The sequence below is a fragment of the Watersipora subatra genome, chromosome 1 (assembly GCF_963576615.1).
Source record: "Watersipora subatra chromosome 1, tzWatSuba1.1, whole genome shotgun sequence".
Lineage (NCBI taxonomy): Eukaryota > Metazoa > Bryozoa > Gymnolaemata > Cheilostomatida > Watersiporidae > Watersipora > Watersipora subatra.
In genome coordinates this window covers 29,821,984-29,849,352 of record NC_088708.1, presented here as the reverse complement: position 1 = coordinate 29,849,352, position 27,369 = coordinate 29,821,984, and the positions used below count along the sequence as shown (strand labels likewise).

Below are 27,369 nucleotides of genomic sequence, written 5' to 3'. Positions count from 1 at the left end.
TGAATTATAAAGCTACCTAAAGAAACACGATTAAGCGGGCAGACAACCAGAGTGTTAATAAAAAGATAAATTTGTCATTGTTACATTTGGAGAGCTGAACTAGCAGATTAGCAGTCTCGAATAGCCTAAGCCATCCTTCAAGCCATTCTTCAAGCTACATACGTATCACAAAACCATTTAGAATTTGCAATCGCAATCCTTATTGGCAAATCAAATTCTGGAAGCTTCTTAATGGTTTCTACGATGTCTATGCAAAAATTGTAAGAGTTTCGGCAAAACAGCTATTTGATCTAGTATAATACCGCATTGGGACTCTTTTTCAAACATATCCGTGTAAAAGGAAAGTTTAAAAAATTGTTGGCAAATTGCGCCGTGGTTGCAGGTGTGATGAAGGTTCATTTGCTGCAAAGCCAACAAGGGACGTCACATGTTATGGTATTATTTAGAAATTTTGATTTGTGTGCATTTTTGTGGTGTTTCTTGTATCAAGTTCATTTGCTATAGGGCCTACCGTATTTGCCAAATTGTGCTCACTCCGACAAAATTTTGAAGAATCTGCGCACAGAGTTTTGCATAAACAATAGTGTAGTATTTTTGCTAACAGTCTTTGGTTACATCAAACTTGCTAGGCTCATGTCAGGCATCAAATCGTTACCATTGCATCAACAATGATAATGCTATGCATTTTTGTTTCGACTTCTCGCACGTTATGGCGATTAGTATATGACATCGACTATAAACTATTCGAATAGTTACGTACAGTGCATACAAAAATATATATAACATCACTACATAATACAATATGTATTTGAATATTCATTTGCGTACAATGTAATTCAAATTTTAGTATGTGAGTTCTGCGGCTGGGGTATTTCTATTATGATCATGTTCATTTTTTTTACTTGTATTTAAATGGCGTTCTCTGGATTATTTTGTCGAAGTGTACTCGATGTTTTTTCACAAAATAACAATACATAGAATAACAGCTAACTTTAAAAATGACAAACTGGTAAATTGATAGAGCTGTGTTGAAGCATTTGGATCATAGGACATGTGACTAGTAAACACTAAGCAGCAAGTATAAAAATAAAATTGAAAGAAAGTGTATTATGGAGTCTTTGATGTTATTCTTTCCACGCAATTCTTTCACACATTTGATCTTTTAAATTTTAATAGTTTTTAAAGTTTGAACAAGTCCTTGAATTATACTCAGTCATAGGCTGTTATCTTCTTCTTTAGTCATTTAGTCTGCATTTTTAGACGAAAATAAATCGTCCACCTGCTGTAAATCATAACTATAGTATTGGCACAATAGTGGCATCATACATAGGCTGTTTGAGATTTGCACTCATCGAGTTCTTCATCGTGAAAAAAATATGTATCAAATAGATAAATGAACTACTTTAGCTGATTCAGTGAGACTGCATCATTCAGTTAGCAAGGTTCAAGCGAACTCGGCTTAAGCACCACTGACTGTATCATACAAATAATCTCAAAAAAATCTAATTAACATTGTTTTACAAGCTTTTGCTAAGTTTGTTGTGAATAGTTTTTAGGTAGGACTACATTTTCAATCTCATATTTTCCTCATTAGTTACCCATATTTAGCTAAGTTTAAAATCTTGTTTTAAAATCGGCTTTTGAATTGTTAATAATAGGGTATGCTATGCTTGTAGATTAACAAAATTTTTATCGGAACTATTTTTTACTATTGACTAAGCAAATTTACTGCCTTTTCTGATAGGATGTTGATGCTAATTCCTCTCCTCTTCTTGAAGCTGATAGTGTTGAGCATCTTTTGGAGCAAATTGTGTAAGTATATATATACTGTAAAAAGTGTTTTTTATAAAAATTCAGAGATTGTGATAGTTTCAACTTTATGTAGTTTAAGTTGAACTTTTTCCGTTATCTCTATCACTGCTTTCACACATGCACTGTCCGTCTTCTCCTATTTTACTAATGATACAACTAATTATGCCTGTCTTCAACATAAATGTAGAAGTCACAATAAAAATCTCTTATAGATAGTTTTTTTATTTGTATAGCTTGCTACGTATATCTTAGTTATTTCACATCTAGTTTTTTACATAGTTTCATATATTGTATTTGGTGTTATGCTATTTGTATTTAACTGACATTTTTATTGAAAGTTGTTTGAGCTGTAGAACTAGGTAAATGAAATACAATGTGTTCTTATAAGAGACTTTGCTCCAGCGTGTGACAGTGTTGAGACACAAAGTGAATATCGGGACACGCTAATTTCTTCTGTTTAGGGTGGACTATATATTTACCAGCTCGTGAAAGCTTTCTCTGCCCAGTGTCAAAACATACCAGTCTGGCATTTCATAAAATAGCCACTAAAGGTAGCTAATATTGAAAGATGAATAATATTCAAAAGACAAGGATTTTTGGCAAAAAATACTATATTATTATATTATACTATTATTATAATTATTATATATTACTATTGTTATTATATTATACTATATTCCTTCTTTTACTCTCAGATAGCTTTGCGTTGTCAATTTTCTACATTTTTGCTTCAATATAATGATGAGTAAAATCAATCATTTCATATGAATGTTTCTTGAAAAGGTGAAAAGAATATGGTTAAGGCATTCCAAGCTCCTAGATAAATGGCATAAGAACACTGTTTGTAGACCAACAATTAAAATTGTAGAAGGCATTATTCAAAGATTTAGAAATGGACACCGTATTTACAGTATTATCATAAACGAAACGATATGTTTTACTTTATTAGTAATATTTGTTAGTCTGTGAATGTTGGTAAACAGATAGATGAAGTTATTACCCTTAATATTATTTGCCTAGTTTATGCTTATCTTTAATAGTTAGTTCCCACGTTCAGGATGATTGTTAGAGCTAGATCTTTTCTGTTGATGTTCATAGGGCTGGAATTCAAAACAAATGTGACATGTTGTAATGGTGTTCTATAAAATATAGACATCACATATGATTGAGTCTAAAATATTAAAAGGTAAAAGATGTTGAAAGTTGTTAGTAATCTATACCTATAAACGCTTGGTAGTATTTATCTCGTATCTCACAGTTGTTAGTGAGTTGATCTATAAAGTAGGGGAGATAATTCAGGTATTTAGTATGTTGTATTTTTGTGTTGTGGACAGTCAGGCTATTCAAACTTCATTACTCAATATGAGTGACTGATAATTTAATGGTATACATAGATGAGTACACATTTCGGTATCTCGTTTGTGTTTAAGAATCTTTGATTATTCGCGACGCTAACAGAAGTACTTATTACTTTTAGTGCACTCAAGAACAGAGTTATTGGTAACAAGCGAGAAAAAGTGTGTCTCATTAAGCAGGGAATAGTAGGGAAACTGTTGGCGATTCTCAATGATGAAGGGCAGCATGAATCTGTCCGTATCGAAAGTGTGATAGTTTTAGGAAGCCTGGTTAAGAGCTCAGATGATCAGATCTACGCTGTGCTCGCAGCTGGTGCTATTGATACCTTGCTTAGAGGTACGAGACTTTATTCCTTAGTTGCTTATGAATTGATGAGGCTACATATCGAGTAGAGTTGCCTCGATTTCAATATCGGTATCGGTGCCGATATGGGTGTTAAGTATCTGAATCGTTATCGGCCGATTTTTTTCTTAAAAAATCGGAAACTTCAGATACTTTTTGCAGATTAACTATTTAGCAGAAAACCGTATTTTAGCCTGCTACACTAATAAAAAATCATCAGCTGCAAGTTCCTTACTTTTACCTAATGAATTCCAGGCCTGTCACACAATCTATTTCATGTCTATAGCCTAATAAACATCAACACAGCTGAGGAATCTTTTGGCTTTAGTCGGGACGTAATCACCAAGTGCTGTATTTCCCAATTACTGCGATATGATTTATTGCAGCCAATCTCGAACAAGAGACCAATGATGAGAAACAAGAATGCGGTGTAGTATTTCTATGTACTAGCATTACGAAAGTAATTTGAGCAGTCGATGCATAAAGTTATCTATCTATCTTGATCCTGATGATATGATGTATCGTTTGCATCGCATAAAATAACTTCTGTGGCTTATCGGTGTTTAGCCTGTCCTTCATCATCTGTGGCAAGTGAATCCTTCTTCAGTACGACTTGCTACATCGATAGTGATAGAAGATAGATAAGTCTCACTGAGATAATTGAATCACGTAATTTAGAGAAACATTTATTTGCTCTAAACTTGTACAGGTGCATCAGTTCGTTCAGCTGTAGAAGACAGACTTCATTATCACAGAGAAAGCTGTACCACTAACAGTAATTAACATTATTAATAGCAGATTACAAGAAACATGGACTGTTTTGTTACTAGATGCACATATGTCAGTATGTGAATATATATACATGTATATCTTTTGTCCATAAATACAAACAAATAAATAGATCAATATTTATATTTTCTTTGCATTGTATTTGTATAATAAAATTAAAAATTATCTATGCAACACAAAGGATCTGAATCGGATTACTTTTCAATAAGAATCGGTATATCGGATCGGTATATCGGATCGGTATATCGGATCGGTATATCGGATTGGTATCTGAATCGGCTGGTGAAATTAGAATCGGGGCATCTCTAATATCGAGTTGGTACCTCGCATGAAAAGACTTGCCGAATTGGTCTGAAATATCAAACGAAGATATGAGAGAAAAGAAGCAGGAGTTTATTGTGATAGTTTGTGATAAACCCAAAAAATTAATTGCTCACAAAATTCACTTCAAGCTGTTGACTCCTTTTCTTAAAAGTCTTTTTTATTCAAGAAGACAAGCCTATGCTCAAGGTAGATTTACTCATATCAATGGTGCAGTTGCGAATTAGCCACTACAAATGGCTTACGAAAAACAAATTATTTGTTGCATGCACTACACCATTATCATCAATTCGTCTGTCCTGTGTTGACTGGTAGTCTCGCAGTCAATCAACCATCTCCGCTGTTACATATCGCTTTATTTATCCATGTGATGTGGCCATCTTCTTCAGACAAGTTTTACCTCACTAATAAGTGAATCTTAATGTTATTTATTGACTGCGCTCAGTCAGTTTATGTGGTAAAGACGAAAGAAAGGGAGTCACATGCTAATCATCACATGTGAACATGTATTGCGATTCATTCAGCAGATTCATATGCAAAAGTTTCATTCCTAAAATTAATGAGCCCAATTTAAAAAAAAATTATTTACCAATGCAGTGCACCCTCAGAATACATTTACCCTGATATATGATTTTGCACCTTACGAAAAAGAACGCAATGATTTTTTTTCACCTCACCACACGAATCTTATTTCACCATACGAGTTCAACAAAATTTTCGACTGAGTTCAAATTCGGCAGTCAGTGTGCTTATTACCTATGTCAAAATAACAAAGTCACTGAAATGCTGCTTGCCAAAAACATTTTCACAATGCCAGAAAGATCTACGATGACTGATTTCTCTCAGTTCAGCAATTCTCGTGTGTAAAATGGTTATATTTTCCTTTCAAAACCAGTAGCAAAGTTGGAGTTGCGCTCCCTTTAAAAAAAGTCACCGGTCAGACAACCTCTCTTAACCTGCAAACAAAAGTCCACTTTATTACGAAAACAGCGGCGTTTGGTTTTTCTTGCCGAATTAGGTTGAAAAAGGTTTTAAACTGGTCTGCCAAAAGTTATAGTGAAAGTGGAGACAGAAACTGATAAACGATAAAATTTTAGTAATAAAAAGTTGAAATTCAGTAAAATAGTTAAAAATACATAATAAAGCTTAGTTTCAATTCTATTTAGTAAGCTAAACTTATTTGTTTATGTTAAGTTTATGTTGTACATATGTCTGTCTTGAAGGTAAGAATTCACTAAAGTACATGCTGCACATGGTACATTATGATGTTACATTTGTTTGCAGATCATGACCACTAAATACACTAAATGCAATAAAGCTACTGTAGGTAACTATAGTTACTAAGGTTAACATACTATTTGGTTACTAATTTTTAATATGTGCAGCATTTACATAAAATTTTGATGATTATTACCAGGGGATATTTGCATTATTTAATTACATGGTTTTCTATACCCCTCCATACGATTTTTTTCACCATGCGATGCCAACCCTGGAACGGATCAAAATCTTATCCTGAGGTTGCACTGTATAGGCACGCATTAAATTGAGCAGCTCTGTCACATTAATTTAATTTCAACCATGTATGGTTTTTATAATCATAAATGCTTTCATTTATGTAGGCTTGGCCGACAGCAACGTAAAATACATAGAACTGTGTCTATGTTGTCTGAGGTCACTTTCACAATCGTCTATTTGTCCAAAAGACTTCATATACTCAGATCCTGCCATAGTGCCACACCTGCTTTCTCTTGTCGATATATCAGCCACAACGCAAGCCTGTGTAGCCACCATTCTATCTGAGTGCTGCGAGGTAAGGTTTGACACTAAATCCACTTACGTATTTCAGTTATTTTGTGGTACATAATAGTGATGTGATAGATAACATAGCGAGCTGCGTCAGCAGCAGTCTGCATGTTTTGCGAAAGTCCTTAACCAGGAAGACAACTGATGTTAATCAAGGGTTGTTTACTCCTGAAATTATTTATAACCACTCGCCACCCTTGCACATAGGAAGTGGCACATTTCAATGGCAAGCACAGAGTTATGTCATCAGAGTTGTGTAGCTGACTATCCACTCGGCTAGCTAAAATGGCTTACCGTAATGCTTTTAGCAACTCATCACCGCATCGTTTCTCTTGCTTCAGGCTTTTGAAAATCTTTGTTTAAGATAACCTAACACTCATCAAAAAAAGCATATTTGACAGTTAATATAATTGTATGTGTAGTTATTCCATTTAATTCATCCAAAGATGAATTTGTACAAAATTGTAGTAAATTTTATCAGAAAACATCCGTATGCAGCTGATGGATGGATTTATGAAGTGTAATCCGAGCTGTATTGGCAGGTACTTCTGCATAGCTCGACTCAATTTCAATGGACTAAATATTAAGCTCAAAAAATGTTATGCCCCACCCTACTAAGTAAAAACAGATGAGTCCACAAACAGCTGCAAAAATGGCTTTAGTAATCCTTTGCCAGAATAAGTCGGTTTATCGATTTCAATGAAATTCACGTCGTTTTGCGTTCACTATTTCGGTCAACTCATAAAACCATTCGTTTTGTACTTGAATTAACTAATCGAATGTGACCGGCAAATTTTTTCTACAAATTGATACTGATACTAGATAATAATGACTAGATAACGTTGACTATACATGACTTTGGGATGCAATTGGTTTCGCCATATATTCGAACATATTATTTTCGAATATGGCGGCGTGCTTATTTTGTTTAGTAGCCAGTTTCTGGTGTGAGTAGTAACTGAGAACTTGGCTGATACAAAGGCCGCGATAATATAAGTTAACTCGACGACCTAATTACCGTAGACCAGCAGAATCGTAGTCGGTACTCAGATGTTTACAGGGTATTTAGAGGAAGCTGGTATGACAAGTTTTTTATTTCCCTTGTTTGAGGCGTGTGAGACATTCATAATAATGTATCTGTAGCTAGATTTAAAATTTTATTCTAACCAACCCGAGCAAGTGCAAAATAAAGTTTATGCCAATAGAGCCGCGTAGGACTAGACTTTTATCGCAATAGCCGATGTGAATACGAGAGATAGAGACAGGTTGTATCACTGGTTAAATCATTTTGGGCAAGTCTGGGCATGTGGTTTTGGCCTGAGCGTTTTTTCGAGCGATCAATTTTTTCGATTTTAATCTTCAAATATCTTGACAATGAGATCGCCTAACACAACAAACAACATATCAACTGTTAGATAAAACAATGCTTTTTTTTTAAATCAACTCAATTTTGACGTAACCACATCTTTAAACGAAAGGAAACAACTATCTGCACGCGTTAAGCCAATAAAGTTAACAACCCATCCTGAGGGTAGTTTTACTTTGCCAAAACTTTTATTTTTTGTAACAATTTATTGTTAGCAATGACCAGTTGTGCTAGACGCATTACAACTCCAAATTTTTATTAATTTTTGGTCTGTTTTTTGGGCGATTTTTATTGAAGAATAGCACTACTGAGAGTTATTATTCATATTTTATCAATAGTAATAGCGATGTCACCTGTAATGATATTGATAAATCGTCTGACTCGGACATGCTAACAGTCTTCTCCAAAAATGCCGAAGTGATTCTCATTCTAGAACACATTTGTGGTATTTTTCATGGGATCAGCCGATGTAATATTGTATGATGATTAATTTGAGGAAAAAATATTTTTTATAGACTTTGGTTCAAAAGTTATAATGGTTCATACTCGCCCCTGTCGAGTACTAGGTTTTGCCGAATGCGTAATTATGTCCTGGTAAAGAATTGATTTGGTAGCGAAAGGGTTAATACTGTTATGCGTAGCTGATTACTCATGACGCTATCTCATGGGACTGCAGATAATATGCAGAGAATGTGGATACTACAGCGTCACCAGGAATGTTGCACATTCAAGTGCTGACTCATTATGCATATCATATTGCTGCAGAGTTGTCTCACAATAGACTGGTGATCTTTTCACATGATCTATCAATCAAAGTGCTGTATGTTCAATTATGGTTTCTTGAGTTTTTCACATATTTTTGATTTTAGAACAATGAACAACAGATTTATCTCCACAGCAGGAGATCAGTAGAGATTTTGTTGCCAGCTCTTCACTCTAATTTAGTAAAGGTATGAAGCCATGGGTTTAACAGTAGGCATGTTTATTCCAGCATGTTTAGTCCAGTATGTACATCATCTAACAACTGTAGGCGTGTGTAGAGCAGCGCAGATGTATTCGATGAAGTATAGACACGTTTAAAAAAGCTTATGGGCATTTTCTACAAGCCCATAAGCATTCTTATAAGCTTTGTTACGATTAATGGAAATATTGTTTAATTCTAATTGTCTCTTTAAAAGTAGTTTTACAGCTAATCTTTTTTCTGTTTGTTATTGAATGTTTCAATTTTTTCCTACTTATATTCTTGATGAATACCCAGAGAATTTATTTTACATATAGTCAGAGCATGCAGTGCTCAAGTTCTACGCCTGCCTCTGCTATCAGAACAAGATCGTCTCAAGCCAGATGCTCTCCACTTGGCACAATGGCTCGGACCTCAGGCACACCGTCCTAAGACACTTGGGTAGAGACAAACCTTTCACAACGCGTATCCTGGCAGCTAAGTGGTGAGTAACGATTTCATTCACTTGACACTGTTGTCTCATTCTCTCAGGTATGGTTTGCAGTCCACCCTCACATCAGCTCTGGCGTACTCTTTTATTGCAACTTTGCTGAGTTGTCTGCTTTTTAACTGCAGCATCATGAACTTGTCTGCATTCATCCCTTCAATATTGGAGTTTTTTCCTTTTGTAGCTTTGTGGAGCTATCCGCCCTGGGTTGCGCAGTAGTTCTCCTTTATGTCTACACTATTATGGAATTATCTTCTCTCATTGTTTCAACATAGTGTAGTTGTCTGCTCTCATATCTGCTGCTTTGTCTGTCAACTGAGCATCATTGCTCTAGTTGATTCCATAATTGTACCTTTAGTGTGCTATCTGTTCTTTTATTTATTTTCATAGGATTAATTACACTCATCTTTCTATCCGCGAGTGAGTTGTCTACTCTTGTTTGTAGCCTGGTCTTTCTACACAGAGCTGGAGCTCTGACGAGCACAGACCCAGGGATAACTCTGCGAGTGAGTATTTAATGTAACCCGTAGCATGCAGGCATACACGCGCACAGCTTGCAGACAATTCTATATATTGATGCGTGACATATAGTTGCTACCTTGAGCATTGTTTAAATAGTATTCACTGTATTCTGCATGCTTTGAATTGGTAACTTATTGTCTCATCTTATTCGAGTTGTAATCTGCTCGGATTGCATCAAATCTTGATCATGTAAACGGAGGGCCTTTATCTCTGAATCTTTTTGGTCTATCAATCACTGTCATAAAGATGTCTTTTCTACTCATTACAAATCTAAAAAATTTAAATGTATTTGTATTGTCAGCTCGCAGCATCATTTAGTGGTTCATAGACCACTGCAGGAGTACTTGACCAACATTATATCAAGTTTAATGCAAACCCCGCAACTGCAGCATGCCTATGAACAGCGCCCGCCCGTATGAACAGCGCTGAACACTTGAGTCAATTATAATTGGCCCATTAAGTAATACAGATCAAAGTCTTAAGAATTAGAAGTAATATGTTGTTTGTTAGCTTTAAGGGATTCGACTTTTGGTCATTTTAGGCATGATCATTTACAGAAGAGTAACACACTTCAGTTGTACCAAGGTGCTGTTGAAAACTAATTTAAGTTTCATCTGATTGAACAGTTAATTTAGTTGTTATTTCCAAAGGGTGAGCGCGTTCAGTGCTTTCTCTTAGTGCTTTCCACTCATTTCTAGGCTAGAATATCAGCTTTTATGTGAAAATACATGCGCAACTATTAAAGTTAAAGAAGGTGTTCTACAGGTTATAAATCTCTAAGGTTAATATAACAAAATTAATTAGATGTTGAACTCTTCAGTTGAACATCTCTCGCATTCTTAGGCTAATTTATAAAAAGCCTCGTACAACAGTTTTTTTTACAGTAGGTTGTTTGATGATGAATAAGGTAACTTCCTATAACCACAAGCTGTCGGCAGCTTTCAAGTAATTACAGGTTTTGTGAGTGGCAAATGACTCGGCAGCGTGAGTCTCGACGTGCAGCTTCAATGTTATAATACCTTCTACTTAGAGTTCTCTAAAATGGTCAAGCGCTAGGGATGTAAAATTCAGTGGTCCGTTAATTAGTAGGGCTATTGTGTTGTTATTAGGGTAATAGTCATTAATGCATGAGAAAACAGCTGTTTAATATTCGATCAGTTCCTCACTGCTTTCACTAACCCATCAATTCTAACTGGACTTAAACATTTTAATGTTGCATCGGAGGTGTTTGCTAAAGTAACACAGATGGTAGGAATAGTGACAAAAGGAAATGGGAGTTTTATGACTCATGTTAGTCAGCAACGACTAGTCGTCCGTCCAAATGGCTCTAAAATTTAAATACGACAGCTTGACTGAAGGAAAGCAACATTATGCCATGTTCTCCAAGGTGGTTCATAGATAGAAACAAGCAATGGCTTCCATCATCTCGATTACATCCATAGCATATATGTCCAGGTTCTGCCTACGCTGGTCACGGCCTGCAAGGGGGATAAGTCTGTGCAGGAGAGAACGGAAGGGGCAGAGCTTATAGCATACCTGACCGAGTTAGATGTGGATCTGCAAAGGCAGGCGAGCATCACGGATCACTGTATTCCCGTTCTTGCAACCTTCTTCAAAGTGGAGAGAGTAAATGGTTGTCCCATTAAGGTCTGCTTAAATTATGTTTAATGTGTTTTCTATCTGTCCTATAATTCCCTGACTTGGCCTTTATTGAGAGTCTTTAGTTAACATAATCCGTAAAATATCCAATATGAATATATACTTAGAGTTTATAATTCTAGTAACATGAAATTTCTCCAACAATGTAAAACGAAATATACAAAATTAAAATTAAATGTTTGACTTTACATCCAAGGCGATTTTCAATATACAATGTTCAAAGTCTTTCGAAGTGTCACAATACCATGAGTGAAAGGGAAGATGCAAATCAAACAAATAAATATATTAATTTGTAAAACTATAAATACAACAAATAGTATAACTGATGTATTTAATGGTTATAGTAGCTATACTGTTGCATAGCCTTAGTCTATATTAGTATAAGTCACTCTGCATACCTCTGTTGCTGCCTCAATATCTGCGCCATTCACCTCTTCCTTCACTAAGTAGATACTTCCATTCGCATGTCTGTAAAGTAACAAAAATCTCCTTATATCGATTATTTTATTAATTTGTTTTTACATCCATTTCATACAACGCATTTGTGCTAATGTCATGCGTTATTATATGCAATATTAATTAAGGATTTATATAGGATTGTAGACTGGAACGAATTAAGCAAAATGTTGTATATGCTTAAGGGAATATTTGATTCAACATATGATGGTTTTGAAATATGAAGCAAATCTCAGAACGCATTAAATTCATATGTACAGCTTTGACAGTGCTACATTTTACTCTAATATGGTGCTGTAGTTCTATATCCAAAGTTCGATACAACCATACTTCACTACAGCAAGACCAAACTCTAGTGTACTTTAATATCTATTCGTAATGTTGTCATCTGAGTGCAACAAATACTAACTTATTGATACCCTAGCTAACTCTGATGATAACCTGGTGTCGCAGATACCAAATTCAACTTATTCTTGTTACTTTACTCATAAATGGTTACTAAGATATTGACTGCTGGACAGAATTGTTCTTGGCTATTTGCTACAACACCTAGGGCTGTACACTAGGCAGTAATTAGCCGTATAATGTCTGTACCAGGTATTACCAGCTCGGAGTGCAAGCTCTCTATACTAGTCAGCAGTTAGTACACGCTCTGTACAGTAGTTAAGAGTACAAGCTCTGTACAGTAGTTTGTAGTTAAGAGTACAAGCTCTGTACAGTAGTTTGTAGTTAAGAGTACAAGCTCTGTACAGCAGTTTGTAGTTGAGAGTACAAGCTCTGTACAGTAGTTAGGAGTACAAGCTCTGTACAGTAGTTAGGAGTACAATCTCTGTACAGCAGTTTGTAGTTAAGAGTACAAGCTCTGTACAGTTATAGTTAGGAGTACAAGCTCTGTGCAGTAGTTAGGAGTACAAGCTCTGTACAGTAGTTTGTAGTTGAGAGTACAAGCTCTCCACACTAGTCAGGTCGTATATGGAGTCTATACTCTGCTGGAGGTCATAATCCAACATCTGTGCACTAGTTATTGGTAGCTGATTAGGTGAACTAATGTTACAGTTTTACTTTCAGCCAGCCCAGAGGGACAAGTTACATGAGGCATGTCTCAGTGCCTATGCCTCACTCGCCGCTAATGATGAGGATATACGGAAGAGAGTACGTCTTCTATAGTACTTCTGCTTGCTTTGTGTCGATGCATTGGTTTTGTGTTCGCAGCGGTCTTATCCGTATCTATGGTACTTGATATTGGCTGTGCTTGTGTAGCTGAGGTGCTCTGTCATGTACTTGATATTGGTTGCGCTTATGTAGCTGAGGTGCTCTGTCATGTAGATTATAGAAACAGACAAAACAATGGATCAGATGGGCAGGGGCCTTAACAGCCAGAGTGTTGGCCTGCAGCTGGCAGCGGTGCGATGCCTTCATTCTTTATCTAGGTCTGTTCAGCAGCTGAGAACTAGTTTTCAAGATCACCCGGTCTGGAAGCCCCTCATGATGGTTAGTTATTCTTGCTTCTTATCATTCTGGATTCTTTTTACCATATCGATTAGAGATGTCCTGGTGCAAATTATAAGAGTCGATTTAGATGGATACCAATCTCATAGAGTTATCTCCCCCTAGAGTGATAACTGTGCATTCAACAACACGAGCGTTTCTGGTGCCAACAAGGAGCGTTTAGGCCACGCCTCTTTTTTGTGCTAGTCAATCGTAGTGATCGACAGAACAATAACGTCAGCCATGAGAATGATCATGAATTTCCAGTTAAGATAGTAATTATTGCTCATATTAAAGAAATGGTGATTATAGTTTATTACTCTAATATATGCTTATTATTTAAAGCAATTCAATACCTACATGCATTGCAAAGGCACTGAATAAATGGTGTTAAGTAAGTGAGTTAATGCAATCAGTTACTCCAATGATATACAGCCCCCACACATGAGGGGCTGTATATCATTGGTTATTCATAGATAAGATAGGTAGTCATACTGGGGTTGTATTACATTGGTGCGATGGGAAGCTAATCGACTACCATCAACTGAAAGTATTGACATTGTATGGTGATAGAGTGATTCATTGTCACCTCAGTTCACAAACAGCCCTTGCATGTAATATTAGATTTCAATACATATCAATCAAATACATAGACTAGCTTGAAGCAAAGATGTCCACTAGTTAGTGGACATCTTTGCTTGATGTAAGCAAGCAAAAAGTTTGAAAGTTAGAGTGGCAAATGTTGTTATATGTTAGTTAAAAATAAATTATACTTAATTATACTAAATTATAATTATTTAAAAATAAAATAGACTTTTTATTACTTTATTTATTAAATAAAGTAATAAAAAGTAGTTGTGAATTACTTTATTTATTAAATAAAGTAATAAAAATTAGCTATGATTACAATAATTTTTTATTGTAATCATAGCTAAACAGATTATATTTAGCATTACTTGCTAATTATTTTACATTTAAACACATTTGCAGTTTCATTTTTCTTCTTAATTCATTTTAACAAAAAACTTCTTTCATGATATGAAGTTTAAAAGTGGTAGTTGTTTGAAAAAGCTTGAAAACATTTACAGTTGTTTTTATTTTCTCTCTTCTCTTCATTTATTTCAATTACACAAAACACTTTTCATAATATGTAGTTTGAAAGTTAAAGTGGTAAATGTTGTTATATGTTAAATAAAAATAAATTATACTTAATTCTACTAATTATAATTATATAAAAATAAAATAGACTTTTTTATTACCTTATTTATTAAGTAATTTTTCATTGTAATCATAGCTAAACAGATTATATTTAGCCATTACTTGCTAATTATTTTACATTTAAACACATTTACAGTTTTATTTTTTTTCCTAATTTATTTCGACAAAACACTTCTTTCATGATATGAAATTTAAAAGTTGTAGTTGTTTGAAAAAGCTTGCAAACCTTTAGAGTTGTTTTCTTTTTCCTCTTAATTCATTTAAACTGCTTAAAAATATTTTCTCATGATATGAAGTTTAAAAGTCAGAATAGTAAATGTTATATAAAAATAAATTTTCTGTTCAAATACTTTTTTATTACTCGGGCAACACCGGGTAGTACAGCTCATAGTTGATGGCAGTTGATTAGCTTCCCATCACACCAATGTAATACAACCCCAGTATGACTATGTATGTTATCTATGAGTAACTGCTTGCATTACCTTCACTTTCACTCACTATCTATTCAGTGCCTTGGCAAGTCATGTAGGTATCAGGGATTACGTGTATGTCACAATTTCCATTTTCATAGTTCATTTCCATATTATTTCCATTTCCATAACATTTCCATAATTCATTTCCATATTATTTCAATTTCCATAACATTTCCATAATTCATTTCCATATTATTTCTATTTCCATAACATTTCCATAATTCATTTCCATATTATTTCCATTTCTATAAAAGTTCCGTAATTCATTTCCATATTAATTCCATTTCCATAATTCATTTCCATATTATTTCCATTTCCATATTATTTCCATTTCCATATTATTTCCATTTCCATAATTCATTTCCATATTATTTCCATTTCCATAGCATTTCCATAATTCATTTCCATATTATTTCCATTTTCATACTATTTCCATACTTGTAAAATAAAATTTCCATATCCATTTCCCTAAAATTATGGAAATATTTATGTTTATAGAAATGAAAAAGTAAACATTTCCATAATATGTGTAGCAATCCCTGGTAGGTATTGAATTGCTTTAAATAATAAGCATATATTAGAGTAATAAACTATAATCATCATTTCTTTAATATGAGCATTAATTACTATCTCAACTGGAATTCATGATCCTTGTTTAACCCTTCTCATGGCTGATGTTATTGATCTAGTCAATCACTACGACTGACTAGCACAAAAAAGAGGCGTGGCCTAAACGCTCCTTGTTGGCACCGGAAACGCTCGTGTAGTTATCACTTTAGAGGGAGATAACTCTATGACCAATCCTATCTGAAAGCTCGCCAAATCACGATTCCAGCTCAAATGTTTTGTGTTGCATCTTTGATGTTTTTATTACAGAAGCATAAATCAAATCTTTAATTTAATAGCTATTTTATTGCGCTAATATTTAAAAAAAAATTTGTATTCAAATTTATTGCATTTGCAAATGGGAGTATGCCATTACTTTCATAACCTGTGCTTTCATAGCCCGTGATTGGTTGTAATACCGTACTTTTCGGACTATAAACCGCACCCCTATATAAGCCGCATCTGCTTTATTTTACAAAAAATGATAATAAAACAATACATAGGCCGCACCTTTGTATAGGCTGCATAACTCAGGACAGTGCTTTTTAACGCGGCAGCAATTTTGCTGTTTAAAACGGAACAGTGCCTAGCGGCACTGTTTCGTATTAACCGACGCTTTTTAACCTAGTGACTAACGGAACAGTACCGTTAGACATTGTTTCGTATTTTCTTTCATCGCTAGAGGCACACTAATCGGCGATTCTGGTTAATGCGCCCTAGCGGTAAAAGAAAAAGCCACAGAATAGCCGCACCCTTATATAAGCCGCATAGCTCAAATCGTCAGAAAAAAGTAGCGGCTAATAGTCCGAAAGGTACGGTAATTATCATTATGACTGGAAATTTCGACGCAAATTCAAATAGTAGGAGTGGGGCATCTCTGTTTAAAGTTTACATCAAAGGAAAAAAATGTTTGAATGACAGTGACCAGCTTTAGCTACTGTGCATCTCGTTGTACTAATTATACATGTAGATAAATGCTACTAATATGCTGGGGTGTTACTTTATCAACTGCTCGCATCGGTCGGCCAATTTCAATTCTGCACAATCACTACATCGACATCACAAAAATCACTACATGCACAATTGCTACATTTGAGAGAACCAATTGGTGTTGTCAACTGCTCAGAGTCTTTTGAGTGTTACTCGTATGGTATACACTTGCGAGTAACCAGATCTCGCCGCATACGCCTATCTTATGGAAAAGCTGTACTCAATTATCACATATTTCTCCAATGTTTTTCAACAGTACGTTGTTACATTTCTGCAAAACTACTTGAATTACTTATAGTTTCCCTATTGAATGGTCTACTGAATGGTTGACTACTGACAGAGCATCTTTTCTCAAGTCACCAAACCTATAACCTTTCTACTCTATTTGTATCTATTTGATCCACTAGATGCTGAGAACAGATAGCTGTGATGAGTTGCTGAATGTAGCTTCCTCGACCCTCTGTAATCTACTCCTTGAGTTCTCTCCTAACAAGGAGGTATGTAGCTTAATGTATTTTTAAACCTGCCTATATACTCAAACCTCGCTAAAATGAACTAATATAGGAGGTGAGTGGTCCGGTGTAGCCGACATGCCTATAGATAAGTCTATATATACAGAAAAAATCACATCACTAAGGTCTATTTACACTTCTTATTGTGTACTACGCTGTTTGTACTTTTAAACAATCAGACTGAGATGATACATAAGTACAGTCAAACATGGATAACTCGAACTTCAAGGGACCGAGCAAAAGTGTTCGAATTATCAGAGCATTCAAGTTATCAGAGCACTGTCACAAGTCCATATATTTACTTATTTATTAGTAGATACATGTACATATACAAACTATAATATAAATCAAAAGCACAAATGGCTTGTTTCAAATTAACTGCTTCTAATGTAAAGTTTAAAACGTTTTCATGAAAAAGTATAGAGATTTTTCTATCACTTGAGATTGGTTTGTTGTTTGAGGTGATGTTATTGCCAGGACGTTTTTCAGATTGACATTGGCAAAACTTGATCGTTGTTGAAATGCTCAAAAGAAAAGACATTTTTTTCTTTTGGGGTTTTACCCACGATCAATTTTGCCGTTTTTTCTTGAAGTTTATGCAGATTACCTTACTTTACCTGGGATTCGTTAAGAGCAACACTCCGAGGCAGTTCAATTAGAAGTTTTACGAGGTTTTACGGTACATTCTATATCACTCACGCTTTTTTAATAGATACTTAATGAATGTACACACGTATTCTGTGTTTAGGTCAAACGATGAATAGTTTTTTGTAGCTCGGACAACGTATACGTTTAATTACAACATTTTTTAAGACGTTTCAAACATTCAACATTCCGACGTTGATTCAACACGGAATCAACGTCGGAAAACTATTCATCACGGGCTAGCCGAGTCACGCACTCAAGGAGTTTCGCCACGCACATACAAAACAACATGCGATTTTTGTTTTGTATGTGCGTGGCGAAAATTCTTGCGCGCGTGACCCGGCTAGCTCGTGCTATTCATCGTATCGCAGTATAAATCAAATTTCACCAAACTCTTAGAAAAGTCGTTGACAAAAATATTTTGCCGATGGTGGTAATAACGACGCTTATGAATTACGAAAAGATGAAGTTTACCTCTATGGCTTTGAATAAAGTGATTTTCTAAAGCGAAAACAACCGTTTCGGTAGCTGTTGGGCAAAAAAACAGTTCGAATTAACAGTGTTGAGTTCGAGTTATCTATAGCAATTTATCATTACGTGGGAACGGACCAAAGGAAATGTTCGAATTAACCATGTGTTCGAGCTATCCGTGGACGAGTTATCCATGTTTGACTGTACATAAGTTCGACTAGAAAACCGTATAGTTAGTATTTATTCACCTTACATGAATGATTGCTGATCTTTAGGTGATGAACATTTGTCAGTGGTAAATGTGGTGATCTATTCTAAGTCAGAAAAAGCTGTTGGCTGATAACCATTTGTAGAAGGTTAAGGTAACTGAGGTTGTGTATCATCCATATTTTTATCAATTTCCATAATGTTGGGATGAGCAGGCTTGAGGAACATTGTTTTTTTGGCTGATGTTGTCAACAGAGATGATTTCTCTGAAGGCTCTAAAATGTTAATAGTATTCCTCGATCTCACTTTCTGATGCTACATCGATGTAGTTGGTAATATTATCAAGTGATTCCCATATGGGAGAGTTTGAGTTTCAGGGTTTGAGAGTACATCTTCGCCTTCGTCTCTAGAATCTTGTCTGTTGTCACCGGCAGGAAAGAACACGCTGATCTCTGTATTTTTTCCATCAGCACTTTGGTAGCCAGGGTCACTCTCCATGTCTTCTAATCAAGTCCTGACAATAACTTCAGCCATCTCTTTGCGGCCCATGTCAAGTTATAATGAAAGTCCCTTGCTTCATATCCTTCAAAGTCAAATTTCACATCTAGATCATAATGAAATCTTTTTCCATGCATTGGCTTGGGTGCGGATTTTTACAGCATTCCATGCAGCTGCAACATTAAATATAGCTGATTTGATGTTGTACATGATGTTATCGAGTGTCTTTTTTTTTCTTTTTTTGTTAATAAGGTCTCCTCTTTTGCCAGTACAACTAAATTACCTTATCTAGATAACATCATTGGTATACCCTTTTGTCGGGTACAATTACCCCGCCCCTATCCACGAATTGTATGAGTGAGGTAATATTGGGTAGTACAAATATGTATCATAACTTCCAATCCTCGTCCATAAGTTGCAGTTCACTTGGATGAACAGGTGTGTTATCTATGGGGAGCAACTCTTTTACCTTATTAGCGGACAATTTGAGAACCTTTTCTTGTGGATTTCTCACTGCAGGTTCAAAGTGTTTGTAGAACCAGTCCTTGAAGGCTGTCATGTTGAACCATGATTTTTGAAAGTGATAGTAATGTACCAGTATATGATTCATGCACTCTTTTAGTGGTTGCGGGCAGCCATACATTTCCGTTACCCTTAGTGAGAACTATCTGTATTTACACAACATGGACAAACGTTCTTTGCTCAATTTATGACCCGCTGTGGCATCCTCATGTTTAAAAACTCGAGTCTTTTTCGGTAATGAGTGCCAAAATAATCCAGTTTCGTCTCCATTATACAACTAAAATAATAGTAGCCCCTCACCTAACTTAATCAGTAACCTTTTTCCTAAATGGTTCCACGCATTTGCCAGCATTTCCTGCAGCATTTCCTGCTTTTCCATGAGTTACTTTACTACCCAGTCCGTTGTGATTGTGAAATATCACTTGTCTCAAAATGAATCCCTATTTGCTGTACAAGCTTGATGGCATCAGCTTGTATCTCAGCATCCTGGACTAACACACAACTTTAACATTCCTGAATAAGACGCTGCGCCGCAGCCTCAACGTTTGTATCTGCACTAAATCAGATACGCTTTCTTCAAAGTTTTAGAGCAACCATCCATGTTACATTCTAGAGCAAAAGCACTCTGATTCTATTTACTTTGCATATTTTGGAAGCTGTTTGTTTGTTGCACTCCATACACCTAAAAGCTTTCACTGCAGATGCACCAGCCTTTAATAAGTGCTAGTTTCTGGTTGATTGATGTCACTTGTTGACTGATGTCACTTGTTGACTGATGTCACTTGTTGACTGATGTCACTTGTTGACTGATGTCACTTGTTGACTAATGTCACTTGTTGACTGATGTCACTTGTTGCCTCTGAGAGATAACTTGCCTTTACCCATGGTAGTGTCCATCTTATCGGTAACCAGACTAGCAGGCTCCATTTTAACCAGAGTCGACTAGGCAAGTCTAGGGAGTCTTATCTTTAGCAATAGTTGGGAAAGTGTTACCAATCTGTTGGTGGATATGTGAATGCGTATTCATGTTGATTAACGTGTAATCATGTTTGATTAATGTATTGTGATTGAAATTTATTGATCATATGGATTGATTTATGTTGATTGGCATGTATTCATACTGATTGGCATGCTTTCGTGTTGATTGCGTGAAACATTTAAATTGTACAGTGCAGGTAGTAAGAACTGAAGCTTTTTGAGAAGCAGATATACTGCTTTTACATTATATTACATCTTTATGAATATTATATATTTATGTTATGTATTTCAGGCTATTGTTGACTTGGGAGCAGTGGACTTATTGGTCTATCTAACTTTTAGTCAAAAGGTTCCTCTACGGTTGAATGCTGTCTGGGGTCTCATGGTTGGTATTTGTGGTTTTGTGGCTATGCTATTATTATGTTTCCTGAAATATCCTGAAACATTCTAATGGAGAGTTTGTTTATGCATGTTAGAAAACATGATTACCATGTCTTTTAACATCGTGGTATGAATTTGATGAATTATCTAAGTACCTGAATTTATGTAGGCCCACAGTTTTCATTTTAACGAATGCACTCGGCTTCTGTTAATCATTCGAGCCTTTGAGTTGACGAATAAAGAAATAAAGTTTATTACGTTGTATTTGCTGTTCACTTCTGTTGTAGAACATGGCATTTCAAGCTGATCAAAAGGTCAAAGCTGAATTAATTCGAGTGCTCGGCAGCGATCAACTTTTTTCACTGCTTCGTGACCCTTTTACAGAGATAGTCATGAAAACTCTAGGGCTTCTCCGGAACCTTCTTTCCCCCAAACCTCATATTGATGATGTCATGCAGCTCTGTGGAGAACATGTATGTTTGAGTAGTTCATGCGTCAGCATGACTGTCTCTGTGGAGAACATGTATGTTTGAATAGTTCATGCGTCAGCATGACTGTCTCTGTGGAGAACATGTATGTTTGAGTAGTTCATGCGTCAGCATGACTGTCTCTGTGGAGAACATGTATGTTTGAATAGTTCATGCGTCAGCATGACTGTCTCTGTGGAGAACATGTATGTTTGAGTAGTTCATGCGTCAGCATGACTGTCTTTGGTTCTCTTAGGAATCCAAGATTTTTACCGATCTACTTTGGTCACCTAATACTCCTTTAGTTACAGTAGTTACAGGTGGGAGGCGTTGGCACGTTCTCCTTGTCAGAGGTTAAATAAACAACACGTACAGGCATGATTATTAGGGATATGATGAATGGATTGCTGCAGACGATACAAAAATAGCTGTTTAAGATACTTGTGTTTTTATAGGTTATACAGGCAGTTGTGATGATACTTGAGAGCGAACACAACGCAGAGATCAAGGAGCAGGTGAGAAAACCTTCAGAGTTATCTGAAGTATCGCACGAGTTAACCTTTGCTGGGGTTGAATAGGAAAGCAGTGAAATCTATTAATCACTAATACTTTGTATGTTGTTGTTAAATGAATGCAACCAGCGATGCAGAAGGATTTTAAAGGGTTCCAAACTGTCTCTGAGGTTAAATTTAATGAGTTGAAGCTGATATAGCAATGTTAGGATTAATTCTGCTTCACTAATTAAGCTAACAACATGCAATGGTGATTTTATAGTGTGTGTTAAAATGTCTGGTCATCCATACTTTGCTATGCTATCATTGCATCATATTATTTTGTGTTTCAATGAAAGGATAGTAGAATTGGAAGCTATCGAACATTACGTTTAAACATTGATGATGTCTCCTAGAGAATCTCAGTTTATTCAAATACTGAAGATGTTTCATGCCTTTTTATTTAGAGAACGGTGTAGCTCGAAGACTGATAATAGCGTATTGATGCCCATGAATAACATTTACGTTTACCCATAGGCTACATTTCATAAGTATGGGTGTTTGACTATCGAACCTCTTCTTTTTAAATATGAGCTTGATGCGAAGACGCTAGTGCAAAAACCGTCAGAATATTGGTTGCAATTTTTCATTTACAGGTAGTTGATTTGATACATAAACCTTCAACCGCTCTAGTCTGTCTGTTCAAGGAACAGTTGAAGTGCGCCTTTACACTCGTAGCTTCGTGTGAATCGCCTCAGTTGAACATTTATATGAGCATGTCACACATTATCAGTCCTTTTCATAGCAGCAGCTACTTCTGCGCATGTCCTATGAAACTTTTCAGCGTTATGTCATGCTAGTTTTTTGTTTTCAGACTCTTTGCATTCTGGGTAATGTTGCTGATGGCAATGCTTCAAAGGATTACATAATGAATAATGATGACATACTCAAGAAGATTCTAGACTATATGGTGAGTCTAGCCCGCTAAATATCCTTGCATTCGCTGCATGTCTGTTTGCTTCTAAGATACATGTATGTTTGGTAGAGATTGCTATGCCTCTGAAGATGTCTTTGGATGTGTGTCCATGCAGTCGGAGATTATTTTATTTAACTAAATTTCATATCCTAGAGATAGTTGGTGTGTCGCGGTGTTAAGTTCTTATGCTAGTAAGGATTATATGATTGTTAACCAATTCAGCTGTTAGTAGCTCTAGGTATACAGGACCTGCAACTAGTCATTTGTTGAGTTCATTTGCATTCCTCCTTTACCTTGCTAATACAATGTACATGGAGTATTACATCTTGCTATATCATCTTACTATATGAAATGCAATATTACAATATCAGACTGATGTAAATGGTTACTGTACTGTGACAGTTCAAATCTTCAAATTTGATTAATTGCATCTAATTTATTTATCAGTCTCACTTTTCAAGCAGTAAATATTATAGGACAGTCGATGGTCAAACCTTAATGTATGGAGTTAATTCATCCTGGTATTTGCTTCATATATCAAGGCTGTCATATGTTAGAGCAAAGATTCTTTTAAGGAAATGCATGCACTGTATGTGATTTTATATGGTCACACGTCTAAAACTTAATGTTAAATATTTCAGGGTATAACTTATAACATTGAAGTGAATATGTTATATAAAAATATTAAATACTATGTGTAAAAATCTACGAGCTTACTGCGTTTTAGTACTGAGTTTCGTATGTCAATGTTTTCATATCTCAATGCCATATTTCTTATATAAAATAGCTAGATATAAATTAATCTGTTCCCTTACTATGAAAAAACTATCTAAAGAGGGTCTTACAATGGATAAATATGCTTTTGTTTCAACTCAGTACCTACATTCATAAAGTAACAAATACATGTACCTATTTAGTGGTGATGATCTGCAATAAAATGTAACATCATTATGTACAGTACTGTATGGAGTTCTGACTTTCGTGACAGACAGACTTGACAGCAACACGTTTGGTACCCTAAACATCTGACGCTACATAACATAAGCTTTAACTTAAATGATTTTATCTGACTAAACACATACATGAAGCTAAGTTTTAATCTTTTACTAAACAAAACTTTAATGTTGTTTTCGTCTTAATTTTTGTTATTTGTGTCCGGCTGTCGCATTTTGCTCTGCTTTCACTATAACTTTTAGCCAACCTTTTTCAAACTGGTTCGACGGAAGACCGAGCAATGCTGTTCTTGAAAGCAGTCTGTCACATATTTGGCCATTTAGTGGTCTTCGATAACTGGCTCATATGCTCGTATCTTGAAAGTTTCTCGTATCTCAAGGCAGAAACTTTCTCGAAATTTGCTTGTATCTCGATTTTCTCATATATTTAGGCACTGGTTTGGCGAGGTATGACTGTACAGCTTTTCTATACAAGAGATGTGTAGGACTTTAAGGTTGACTTGCAACAAAATTCACATTACAGTTATTTGATATCAAAAGATTCACCATGTCTTACTCTGTTGTGTTGTAGGTGCAAAATATGTGGGAATGTGATTACAAGCTCTTAAAAGCTCAAAAACGAACAGTTAATCGCAGCCACACGAGACCGCCGTAGTTTGGATTCTCTTTCCAAAATGGCTTAAATGTGACGTAGTTGTGGTAGATGGTTTCTGTTTACACTTTCACGCAACCTTATTCGTCGAAATATTTTCACAAAAATACTTAAATACATAAATATACTTCACGCATTTAATAAAACCAAGTCTATTGTTGTTACGCGTCTATTTTATCATCATTGTAATGCTGTCACTTTTAGCACTGATATCTTATAACTTACCGTAAAAATTTGTTAAACTTTTTAATCTTAACTCGAAGGAGTGCATATCATTGTCTGATAATCATGACGAGCCTGTTGGTCAACTGTGATAATCGAAAAGTGCTGCAAAAATTATTTTCGAAATATTGGGTCACATGATCAGATTACGACTTGACGATTAGTTCAAGCCGAAACAAAACTGTAAAGTAGCGAGCATCTATATTTGATACGGGGTCTTCGGTGAAACCCGAAGTGTTTGTCATAAACTAGTGCTACGATAAGTTTATATTGAACTTTTTATTGGCCTTTCAATTCACGTGAGAACATCACGTGACAAGACAATAACCAAACTATCATGACTACGTCAGAGAAATAAACTGATTGCAATCTACGGTGGCTTTTCGTTTTTGAGCTTTTAAGAGCTTGTAATCACATTTCCACATATTTGGCACCTACAACACAACATAGTAAGACATGGTGAATCTTTTGATACAAAATAACTGTAATGAGAATTTTGTTGCAAGTCAACCTTTAAGTAGAGGTTATGATTGAGTACTAGAGACATAAGTAGAGGTCATCATAGAGTACCAGAGCTAGTCTTATTTACACCATGTTAATTTTATAAATTTAACAACTTATTTATATACTGTTTTGTTTCGTTTATATCATTTAATTATATCGCCACTTACAGTCGTTTCCATCTTTCTTCGTATCGCTCTCAATTTCTCTTCATAACCACTAAATAGCTTTGAATCAAAGATGTTTGCTTTTATTATCGGTTGTTTTAATTATAGGGAAAGTGTTGCTTTTTTGCGTTACATTTCTTCTGATGCATGATATTGAAACGTGAAAGGAAGGTATGAATACTATTTAATATTGTTCAAGCTATGTGGAACTGAACTACTGGATAGAGAACTGTATAAATTTGTACTGATATTCAAACTGCAATGTTTTGAAAAAAAACTCCCAGATTTCGAGTACTAGATATTACTCTGTATGTCAGACATAAAGTTTTGACTGTATAGTCATATTCGTATGCAGCCATATGCATTCAAGGATGCTATGAACCATAGCCTTTGAAGCATAGACACGCAGGTAGAAGACAAACATTGTGAGGAGGCGATTACAACTACAAGTTGCTTCAGGGGCCTAAATTGGTGCAGACTGCCCCTGAAGCAACTTGTAGTCTGCACCAATTTAGGGAATACACAAGGGTGATGGTTGGGGGATCCACATTGGTGACTGGTCCACTACACTAGTGAAGCCCGCATAGAGTGAATTACATGCAGGTGATTTCAATGGAAGGGCATCCATGTGTATGCAGACTTCACATCTTGTATCATTCAAAAAAGAGTTTGTCATCTTTTCTTGCTGGTTGCTTGTAGCAACACTCGAACAAAAAGCTCAATATGGCTGCCTTGTTTTGTGTGACAAACCTTATCTGGGACACAGAAGAGACAGGATGCCTTGACCGGCAGCAGAAGTTACTCAATATAGGTGTTGACAAGATCATCGAGCAGCTCAAACGGTCGCCAGACAAGGTACTTTCCGAAAAGTAAGTATTGCATATACAGAATATATATATACGTATATATATCCTACTGAAGTAAATAATCATTTTATACGTAATCTAGTTCTACAAGAAGTTAATACTGCAGTAATAAATATTTTCTGTATATAAATAGGTTACCGAATGAGCTGCTCAATGCGTTGTTATCTCATCATTGTAGAGCAGATACGACGTTGCGCATGTTCAGTGCAAAGAAGTGACTAGATGGGGTGGCATGGCAAAGGACTCTGGGTAAAATGTGTTGCATCACAGAGAATTCTATGTGATAGGTAGCTCACTGGCTGTGCTTCGAACGGTATCACTTTGCTGACGTTGTCTCTGTTTACCCTTCCATTTTCACAGCCATTGATCATATCCCTATCATCTTGTCATGCCTGTACCCATTCACCAAAGTCATTAGATTATGCCAAGCAGTTGTACGCAGTTGAGCAGCTACCAAGATTTTAAATACTCAACAGCGATGCAAATGATCAGATATACCATATACACAGTCAAATTTTGTTTGTTAAGGACTAAACAATTTGCTTAAAATGGTGGGGCTGATCTTGATAGCTCACCCGTATGTGTAAACATGCCGGTTCCTTTTTGTATGTCTCTGGTTTTGTTCATGCCTGAACCATTGACACCCACCTAAACCGAGTACATGTCAACCCTGTGAAAGCTAAGCTATAGCTACCAATGTTATACATCTGCTCTGGTTTGATTCTGAGGTTATGAGAGAGCTTAATATTGCATAAATTTATTTTGGTTCTTATATTCTGATCACGATATCTGACCATCAATTGGTTAAAAGTTTATTAAATTATTTTGGATTGGTTGAAAGTATTCTAAATGATTTTGGATTGGTTGAAAGTATTCTAAATGATTTTGGATTGGTTGAAAGTATTCTAAATGATTTTGGATTTGCACATTCTTACTAGGCATTTGGAAGCTCTCCATTCATATGCCCTATCAGACATTTGGTCGTGTAATTATGTGTCGATGTTAATGCAATCACAGCTTATTAATGCTATCTTGGTATGACGGCTATTTATTGTCAAGGTTTTGTTAGATATCATCATATTCTTTCATCTGGTGACTCTGCTTCCTTGCTCAACTTCGGCTGCTTTTGTTTCTGCTATTTGTATATTTTATTCTGTAAAATCATTATTTTTATATTTATATATTTCCCAATAATATTGTTGCTCGTT

The 27,369-nt window shown here is 35.6% G+C and overlaps 1 protein-coding gene across 1 annotated transcript; it reads left to right on the top strand.

Moving 5' to 3' along the window:
• The first annotated feature begins 356 nt into the window (after window positions 1–356).
• Window positions 357–27,369, top strand: LOC137385543 (armadillo repeat-containing protein 8-like). Its single transcript, XM_068072024.1, has 17 exons — window positions 357–435; window positions 1,745–1,812; window positions 3,290–3,504; window positions 6,243–6,433; window positions 8,662–8,742; window positions 9,071–9,237; window positions 9,686–9,746; window positions 11,218–11,409; window positions 12,946–13,029; window positions 13,204–13,368; window positions 17,060–17,149; window positions 20,778–20,870; window positions 21,154–21,339; window positions 21,789–21,848; window positions 22,699–22,794; window positions 25,995–26,164; window positions 26,340–27,369. The coding sequence occupies exons 1-17, from the start codon at window positions 388–390 to the stop codon at window positions 26,377–26,379; spliced, it is 2,007 nt and encodes a 668-aa protein (XP_067928125.1). The 5' UTR covers window positions 357–387; the 3' UTR covers window positions 26,380–27,369.